We start from the raw sequence: 10347 nt of genomic DNA, 5'->3' as shown, positions 1-10347 counted from the left end.
CTGTCTGGGACTCTTCGTTTCCCTGTTTACTAATCAAATATATTTTACTTATTGAGTCAAAGACGAAAATTAACTGTAATACACTGGTCTCAAATATATTCTCATAACTAGGCAAAACAGAACCACCGTGGACATATTTTAAAATGAGAGGCTTTTCTCTCTATTTAAACGTTTAACATGCCTGGCTCTGCCCACTAAGGCGTGGCTTACGGAGCGTTCTTTGAAACAAACGCTCGTATGGTCATGTTCCAAAAGATAGAGGTGTTTCACCACACCGGGTGGTAATGTGTGTTGTGGGACGGTTAGGCAGTTTCATAATACTGTAGTTGTAGCCGGTGAGTAGACATCGGCTTTGGACAGCTGATGAGGGGAAACGCACTTGGCGTATTCTTTGTTTCAAATTGAACACCTCAAAGGCAGATTAATGCATTTTCCACGAAAATAGCCTCCTATTCCAGTGAAAGCTATTGATGTCGGTGAGTCATTGTGACTGAAGATGCTTACAGATATGATTGAGGTTGAAGAATTCGAAATCAAGGAGGAAGAACCTTGGTATGACAACCAGGACCTTGAGCATGGTAAATATTTGTATTCTATCCATGATCCAGACTGTGAAAGCGCGGGCTCACATGTGCTGTGCGTATCAAATGACAGCAACAACCTGGCAGTGATCACAATTTGACACTCCGGCAGCGTTAGGCTAATGAATTATTTTCTAGCTGGTGTGGAATCAATGAGCGCCTGGTGCACCCCTTTTTTTCATAGGGCAGGTGCAGGTGTCACTAACGAATGTATTTTAAAGGACACATTGGTAGGTTTAACTCTAGCCTACTGTACTGCGACAGAAAACATTGTGGGACTTCTGGGTTATCTCAAGCAGAATTGGAACACCCGATGCTACCATTCCACTGCCACGGATGAAACCAACCATTTTAAACAATGCATCCATTGTTTTCTACAGATTTTTCAATGTTCTTCTCTGCATGTAATCTCCCGTGGGCAGATTCTGCATGTAGACCAAGGGTACGTGCTATCCCGAACCCTTGGGACGTCCCTACCCTATTGCAGTTGAAATGTTAAATGGTTTAGGGTAGGGACATCTCAATGATTCCGTATAGCACTGACCGTATACCAAGGGAGTTAATTACGCAGTTGACCAAATTATGCGATATTTTACTTCTAGGTTACCGCCATAGAGAACGATAAAGGCATTTAGTGGCCAAATTGCCATATTTGCATGGGCAGCACCATTGAGGGCTTCCACAATTTTAACCTAGTCAACTGGTTGGGACTAACAAATTTATTGACTGATCCCTCCTGGTGACCCTGTTGGGTCATCAGGAGGGATCAGACAATCGTGAAGAAAATGGACTACTTCAAAATGAAGATTGCCTCAATGGCGCTGTCACAGGCAGTATAATGGCATAGATCCAAAGATGAGTCCTCTATCGTCTATGGTTAACACACCCTTAGTGGAGTTGCCAGCAATCTGATGCATCTGGTTTTCATGGCAGCTAGATTCAACCTACAGTAGCTTTCTTTTCCTGCTGAAAAACAGATGTGGGCATATTTTACCCATGCTGCAGAGGTTACTCTGCATATAATAAGGTTTTGTTCCACTAATTTGTGTAGTTCAATATATTTTATTGACCATTTATTAATGAATTCTGGAATAGAAATATAAGGAAAGGAAATTGGGAAATATATAGTGGTGCTCTCTATATTAGAAGATATTCCATTTAGATTTCATGCTTATCTCTAATCTAATCTCTTATCTGGCACACATCCTGTAAATGAGAGACCATTTCACAACGCATGATTTAGGCCACAGTGATTTAAGGAAGATTTATTTTTTGCCTTTCTGATTGTAAATTTCCTGACTTGTGTCAAATAGCTTACATATCACAAATATATTTGAGGTGTACTTGATATATCCCTTTTGGGATCATGTTCCATTGTAAGCAAACTACTGTAAATCAAGGGCAGCACAAGTAACATGTATTTAACCCACAAATGCAGGTAGGGTGTCTGCCAGATCAATTTACCCACCTGACATTGAGAATTGAGACACAGCCATAGATGCTCTAGATGTCTCTGCCAGGTCTTGTCACACTAATGGCTTCATCTTTGCCCAACCATTCATTTGATAAGTTATTTATATTCTGTGATCTCTCTTTCCTCCCATGCAGACCTCCACCTGGCTGCTGAGCTGGGGAAGACCCTGCTGGACAGGAACAGAGAGCTGGAGCAGTGTCATCAGCAGATGTACTCCACCAATCAGGAACAGATACAGGAGATAGAGGTAAGGGTTTTAACCAATCAAGCTGTAACTACCAGGGTAGCGATTACTCTGTTTGATCAATCAGAGGGACTGTGTGTCCACATGCTGCGGCACTTTCAGAGAGCTATTGTAGTGTTTGAAGGCTTTTGTTCCAGCCCAGCAGTAGCACACAGTGTCCAGGTAATCAAGCACTCGTTTGCAAACCTGAGGCCTTTCCGTTAGGCATTGGTGTGTTCCTTGCGTGTTGAAAATTCCTAAATAAAATCAAGTGTTCCAGATTTACAAAAGGCAGGCTTCAATTTTTTTGTTTTATTTGACCTTTATTGAACTAGGTAAGTCAGTTAAGAACAAATTCTTATTTTCAATGACTGCCTAGGAACAGTGGGTTAACTGCCTTGTTTAGGGGTAGAACGACAGATTTCTACATTGTCAGCTCAGGGATTCAATCTTGCATCCTTTCGGTTACTAGTCCAACGCTTTAACCACTAGGCTACCTGCCACCCCATTAACTTCCTTTTGAAGAAGAGATTAGTGGGTCGGATCCTGATTAATTACTTAATCTCTCTGCTGGATCTGCTCATGTAGGGTATGACCCTAGAAGCACAAAGGTAATGGAATAGAATGTGAAATGTATAATGCAGACGTTTTGACTGAAATGGTTTTGTCAAGACTGCAAAGTCTATATACGAGTCCTTGTCTTTCGATACTGTAAAGCTCCAGGGAATTAGTATTTTGTTTTTCCATGTTCAAGATTACAACGCCACCATTATCAAACAGTGGGGCTCTCACTCCTTTGAAAACAACAATGCTTTTCACCTTGTCCAGTGAACTTTCAGAGGGCCAAGAAAGGTAAAGTTGGCCCATATCAGTTGTCCTCTTTTTTGGGGGGGGATATATACCTTTGAACCTTTGACACACTCGCATAGCCACCATTGAATTGTTGTGATTTATAGTAACTAGAGATTAAATAGCCTCTTAATGCTAGGGAATCTAAATATTTAACCAGTTAAGTTGTATTTAAATATCACATTCACCGTATTTGTGGTTTCTCTCTTATCACCAGTGAAAACATCTTGTATGCTCAGCAACAGCCACTCACTTCCGTATGACCTCTGGATTTAATTTCCTTGAGTAGGGTCAACTCCTAAATCCTTCCCCTCATCTTTGAAACTGCTGACTGACAGAATGAATTTCTCTAACGTCGCCATCCATTTCATGACCTGACTGCATGTAGAAACCGCACAGGAGGAAGCTGATGCTGTAAATTGTAATGTTATCTTGCCTTTATGAGAACATTGACCTCTCTCACTCTCGGAAAAACACTAGATAATTGCCACTTTTTTTATAATAGTATGATTGATTAACATGCAGAATTCCAAATAATACGTTCTGTAACTGAATAGCATTGCAAGATAATGTACAGCTCCCATTTAGTGTAGTAGTATTGGTTTGAATTGGTGTTTTTAGTTTAGCTTTCTGTGACTGATCATGATCTTAATGAGCTTAAGGTTCACAGCGTTCTTCATAGATATAGCTGTTATATTGTCTATGGCATTCTCCCTGTTTTACCCTGATAAGATTGCCCTTTTCCATTGAGAACAGGTTGAGCGAGAGAAGAGCGGGCTTGATGGAAAGAAGAGTATAGGGAGAATGATAGTTATGTTATCCCAGCACCACTGTGCTCGTGTCTTTAGCACCTCAGTCTGAATCCACTTGTCTTAACAAGAAGAGCCTGACCTTTACTATGTGTTGGTGCCGTTCTATATTCCTCACCAGAGGTGTTGCGCTCTTACTAATACTCATTTGGCCCAGCAGAGACTAGTACAGACATGTTGCTATCAAAGCAATAATAGTCGCCCACACAGGAGGTAGTTGTCATTGATTCTTGCAAGTTTGATCTCGTTCATGGTTTGATAAGCAACCAAAATAAATCATGTGTATGCTTTGGCTTAAAACCAATCGTATTGACTTGAACAAGTACAATGGTGTAATCTTGATTCCATGTAAAATTGTGAAGTTTAAGGTGGGTTATGTGATGATATTGAGTCCTGGTTTTCTACTCCATCTTCCTTCTCCAGTACCTGACTAAGCAGATGGACCTCCTGAGGCATGTGAATGACCAGCATGCTAAGGTCTACGAGCAGCTTGACCAGTCTTCCAGAGAGCTGGAGCAGAGCAACACCCGCCTGGTACAGGACAACAGGGCCGCCCAGCACAAGATCCAGGGGTAAGCCTGTTGTTGGGTTTAAAGCCTGAGGCTGTGTCCCAGTTCTTCACCCTTCTCGCACACTTTTCTCACATGGATCTAACAATGGTGGAAACTCCCTCTAGCCAATGCTTATGCTAATCCTATTCATCTAAATCCATGGCGGTTTGGAGAATCTGGACGGAGTCTTTCTCCAGATAATTAGAGATGGAATAGAAGACATGTGTTGGTGAGAGGAGAGCTAAATGTGTGAGGATCATTTTTTTTCTCTCCAGGCTGACTGAGATGATTGAAGCTCTACAGACTCAGATGGAGGATCTTCAATGTCAGGTAGAGGATCTGAAGACCGCCCCTGCCAATCCCAATAGGAAACCCCTTACAGAGGCATGTCGGCCCTACGGGGCGCAGAGTGTGTACTGCCTGAATGACCTGCAACACACACAGAGGTGAGATCACTGCACTCATGAAATACAAACATAACATACTCAACACACCGATTTTTAGATCTGGACAATCTGTACTGTTCCTTGAGCTGGAATAGACCCATACTTTAACAAGTGGGCCAGCACTTGTCTGTCGACAATAGAATCTGTGCTATCCTCTTACTGGAGCTGGTGTCTGGCTACTCTCTGTTACTTCCTGACTTCCTTTCTGAACTCTCCTCTACACCCTCTCCTTCACCTAATCTTCTGACGTAATATAAAGCTATATAGATCAGTCAGGTCTGCATGGGGTTAAATAGACATGGCACAATAAGGTCAGATTCATCAAATGGAAAATGACGCTAAATTGATAAACATTTTATGCATTAAGAACTCAATAGCTTGTGCATTATTCATTGTTTTTAAGCTGTAGGTAAACACTTTTTTGTTGAAAATACGTAGAGAAGACTAACCCACCCGAAGGCCATCTAGAACAGAACTAATGGCAACTAAGGTCCTAAAACCTACTCTAGATGGCATTCATACAATTCCACTTTGACTTCCAAAAGTCCCTCTTGGCCCTGCTCTAGTGGTGTGATTTGTCTCTGTGTTACCTCTTGCCGTTCACACTGGTTAAGGAGACTAGTACTACTGCTAGTACTCTAGCCTTCTTCCAGCCCTCTGAGGCAGTAGCAGTTCAGACTGTGTAATCCAGTTAGGGTTTGGCCCCTCCTTTAATCCAGGCCGAAGCTCGTAGGTCACTGATCAAAACACATGCCAAGCAGACTATAGTACTCTCTCCCTACTGACTTAACTGAAACGTGGTCACAGTTGTCACCCAAAGGTCATAGTCCACTTGTAAGGACACTAATCTCTGCCCTGCACGAAAGATCACTTCTGATTAGTCTGTTTGATACAGGATATCTTGCTACCAATTCATCAAACGGATGCTTGAATAACTTGTTGGCAGTTTATCAGTAACTTAAGACTAATTAGGTGTGTAACTGCTAGTCTGGACTGAAACAAAAGTTGTTTCCCAATGCTTAAAAAAAAGAAAGTTAGATTTTCCTCTGACCCCTCTCAGATACTCAAGTTATAACTCTGGTGACCAATCTGATGACCGCTGGTCTCCCTCTGACCTCTCGTGGCTAGAGGAGGAGCAGGAGTCTCTACGGCAATCGCTCCGCTCTCTACAGACCCAGCTGGCCAATGAACGTGCTCGGAGGGAGGGGGCGGAGCAAGATGCAGACCTGCTAGCCAATGAGAATGTGGTGCTGGAGCAGCGCTTGGGAATGATGGCGGGGTGCCAGGTGAGGAAGAGAAGCAACTCACACAGAGCATAATTTTAAGCCAATGCAATCTGTTTGCTCCTACTGTATGTAGTGAAATGGTAGTTAAGAGTTACATTACTGAATCCTCTCTGTCTCTCTCTCGCTCTCTCTAGGCCAGACTAGCGGAGCTGGAGTGTGAGGCTGAGGAGCTTCGTCAGCTGTGGAGAGCCAACCATGCCACCAAAGCTTGGAGGTCAAGGGTCAGCCTGACAATGCTGCCCAATACCCTCTTCTTCCCCCTGAACCAGGAGAGGGGGGTGGGGGAGGATGGAGAGAGCGAGGAAGACGTGATGGACGTCAGCTACCTTTCCAACCCGAAAGGTTGTGACATCTTGAAGAGATGCAACAGCGAGAAGCAGCTGAGGTCACCACGGGGTGATGGGTCAGAGGTAGACAAGAGCCATGAGCGTTCGTGCGTCCGCCATTCAGAGGTGGTGAAGCAGCGCGGGATCTCCCTCCTCAACGAGGTTGACGCTCAGTACAGCGCCCTGCAGGTAAAATATGATGCGCTGCTGCGGCTCTGCCACCAGGGGGAGCCGTACCCAAACCAGCAGCACAACCACAAAGAGCTCCAGACACCCAGCGTAGCCCCCTCGGACTGCCCACAAAGCCCAGCCCCAGCCTCCCTTCGCAAGGCTACAGGCATAGACACAAAGGGCCAGGAGGATGAACTTCACCAGCCTGAGTACAAGGCTCTGTTCAAGGAGATATTTACCTGCATCCAGAAAACAAAAGAGGACCTGAGTGAGAGCAGAGGAAAGCCCTGGCAGTTGGCTTAGTATGGCTTTCGTAGTAAACACGCAAAAATGGCTCTGCTTTTGCGCTGCACATGCAGTTGTTTCTTGTTGGAGGTGAGCGATTAAGCAAGCACCTTATAGATTATTTGTAAGGCCTGGTAACTGATGTACTGTGTCTGTATCTGGTGGAACTGCAGCTGAATCGATTACCAACTCTTAAGTTCTCATCTCTATCTATGGATGCTGGAGCAGCCAGAGAAAGGCAACAAACATCAGCTGATATACCAGCTCTTTTGCATGGAACAAACAGTGCCTAACATTCAGTCTACATCATTCTGCCTCAATCAACCTGCCCTACCTGAGCCATGTTGCCCTTAGATTAGCGTCTAGGGGCAATGTTCTTCTACTCTCAGGAACCAGGAACCTCTGGAAACTTTCTGTGGACTAGTGCTTTTCCATGGTACCTCTATGCACTGTTCAATCAAAAGCTACATATCCTTTTAAAGTGACAATGTCTGAGGCTGATGGTCAAAACGGTAACTTTATCATCGTTGTGCCTCAAACGCCACTGTTTCTTACTCTTGGTGATGAGTGAAGACAAATTATGTGAATTTACATCTCAGATTTGTACTGTATGTCTTCAAAAAAGTTAGCATGATCCTAAAATGTAAAAACTCAAGTATTTGGGTATGAAGACTGAGTTGTATGTACATGATTGATGTAGTAGTTAGCAATATCATCTAATGAGGCTATACCAGAACTCAGATATGTGCTATGATATTACTGTGCTTTCCAAATACAATGTTGACATTTCATGAACTAAGTATTTTTCCGATGGTTTGTCAGATGGTCCGGTTAATTGTTTTTGCTGCCTAACTCATGCTATCCTAATGTATCATGATAAACACCCCCTTCGTTGACATCACTGTAAAATCACATTGTAATGAGATGCACTTTAGACTAGCACAGGGATTTTATTTTCTAAAACTTTATGTAGTTAGCCACTGTATAAGAAGTGCTGTTAGTAACTCCTGTTCAATGTATTAGATACAGTACCACTTAAAAGTTTGGACACACCTACTCATTCAAGGGTTTTTCTTTATTTGCATTTTTTTTTTTTTTTTTTACAGTATAGCATAATAGTGAAGACATCAACTACAAAATAACACAGAATAATGTAGTAACCAAAAGTGTTAAACAAATCAACTTATATTTGAGATTCTTCAAAGTAGCCACCCTTTGCCTTGATGACGGCTTTGCACGCTCTTGGTATTCTCTCAACCAGCTTCATGAGGCAGTCACCTGGAATGCGTTTCAATTAACAGGTATGCCTTGTTCAGTTGTGGAATTTCTTTCCTTAATGCGTTTGAGCCAATCAGTTGTCTTGTGATAAGGTAGGGGTGGTATACAGAAGATAGCCCTATTTGGTAAAAGATCAAGTCCATATTATGACAAGAACAACTCAAATAAGCAAAGAGAAATGACAGTTCGTCATTACATTAAGTCAGTCAATGCGTAAAACTACAAGAACTTAAGTTCAAGTGCAGTCGCAAAAACCATCGAGCTCTATGATGAAACTGGCTCTCATGAGGACCGCCACAGGAAAGGAAGACCCAGGGGATAAATTCATAAGAGTTAACTGCACCTCTGATTGCAGCCCAAATATATGCTTTACCGAATTCAAGTAACAGACACATCTCAACATGAACTGTTCAGAGGAGACTGTGTGAATCAGGCCTTCATGGTCAAATTGCTGCAAAGAAACAACTAAAGGACACCAATAAGAAGAAGATACTTGCTTGGGCCAAGAAACATGGGCAATGGACATTAAACCAGTGTAAATCTGTCCTTTGGTCTGATGAGGCCAAATTTGAGATTTTTGGTTCCAACCTACATGTCTTTGTGATACGCAGACTACCGAAAGTGAAAGGATGATCTCTGCATGTGTGGTTCGCCCCATGAAGCATGGAGGAGGAGGAGGTGTGATGGTGTGGGGGTGCTTTGCTGGTGACACTGTCAGTGATTTATTTAGAATTCAAGGCACACTTAACCAGCATGGCCAACACAGCATTCTGCAGCGATTCACCTTCCCATCTGGTTTGTGTTTTGTGGGATGATCATTTGTTTTTCAACTGGACAATGACCCAACACACCTCCAGGCTGTGTAAGGGCTATTTGATCAAGGAGAGTGAAGGAGTGCTCCATCAGATGATCTGGCCTCCACAATCACCCAACCTCAACCCAATTGAGATGGTTTGGGATGAGTTGGACTGCAGAGTGAAGGAAAAACAGCAAGCAAGTGCTCAGCATGTGGGAACTCCCTGTTGGAAAATAATTCCTCATGAAACTGGTTGAGAGAATGCCAAGAGTGTGTGAAGCTGTCATCAAGGCAAAGGATGGCTACTTTGAAGAATCCAAAATATATTTAGATTTATTGAACACTTTTTGGTTACCACATGATTCCATATGTGTTATTTCATAGTTTTGATGTCTTCACTATTATTCTACAATGTAGAAAATAGGACAAATAAAAACACTTGAATGAGTAGGTGTGTCCAAACTTTTGAATGGTACTGTAAATACATACAGTACATGTGTAATCTTTGTGATAAATGCAAACTCAGAGGATTCCGTGTCTCTATTGGTCCATTATTATAACTGCAATGTCATGTGGTTTGTCAAGGTGGTAGCTATTATTATCTATGTAATCTGAACAAAGCGGTTCATACAGGATGGAGCATCATCACAAGACCGGGACATAATTCTCACTTTGTGACAGGGACATAATGGAGAGCACAGCAGGGTGGGAGACAGTACGTTTTTGTTTGTATGTGTGTTTGTCTACATATTAGTGACTGATTCACAGGTTAGGCACCTTATACAAGGGTTAAAGGTCAGGCTAGTCTTAATGTAAATGCCAAGTAAGACAAGAATCTGGAGATTAAGTACATTGTTTGATGGCATAGGCCTACAAACAACCACACAAAGCAATCATCCTCTGTCTAAAAATGCTATTATGAATTTGCACTTAGATTTCTACCAGTACATAAATATGGTAATATGTCTTCTTGAGAGTGGGGGATGGGGTTCAAGGTAAATTCAAGGAAACTAGACTTAGAGTAATACAAAGGCATTTCCTCATGGTGTCCTCTGTTTTATTTTATGCTTACTAATGATGGCACTGAATGGAATGTTGACAAACTTGTTGGTGAACAAGATACGGTCTCTCACTGAGAAATCAACTGCTTGAATTTATTATTTTTCCTTTATTTAACTAGGCAAGTCTGTTAAGAACAAATTCTTATTTACAATGACAGCCTAGGAACAGTGGGTTAACTGCCTTGTTCAGGTGCAGAACAACCTATTTTTA

At 42.4% G+C, this 10347-nt stretch overlaps 1 protein-coding gene across 1 annotated transcript; it reads left to right on the top strand.

Moving 5' to 3' along the window:
• The first annotated feature begins 205 nt into the window (after positions 1–205).
• On the top strand, positions 206–9605 carry LOC118397156 (cerebellar degeneration-related protein 2-like). The gene is made up of 6 exons (XM_052472873.1): positions 206–578; positions 2190–2302; positions 4360–4508; positions 4763–4933; positions 5994–6219; positions 6354–9605. Exons 1-6 carry the CDS (start codon positions 497–499, stop codon positions 7017–7019), a joined length of 1407 nt encoding a protein of 468 aa, XP_052328833.1. The 5' UTR covers positions 206–496; the 3' UTR covers positions 7020–9605.
• Positions 9606–10347: the final 742 nt, after the last annotated feature.

The sequence above is a fragment of the Oncorhynchus keta genome, chromosome 2, assembly GCF_023373465.1.
Source record: "Oncorhynchus keta strain PuntledgeMale-10-30-2019 chromosome 2, Oket_V2, whole genome shotgun sequence".
NCBI classification, from domain to species: domain Eukaryota; kingdom Metazoa; phylum Chordata; class Actinopteri; order Salmoniformes; family Salmonidae; genus Oncorhynchus; species Oncorhynchus keta.
The sequence above is the reverse complement of the archived record's forward strand: the minus strand, read 5'-3'. Positions and strand labels throughout refer to the sequence as shown.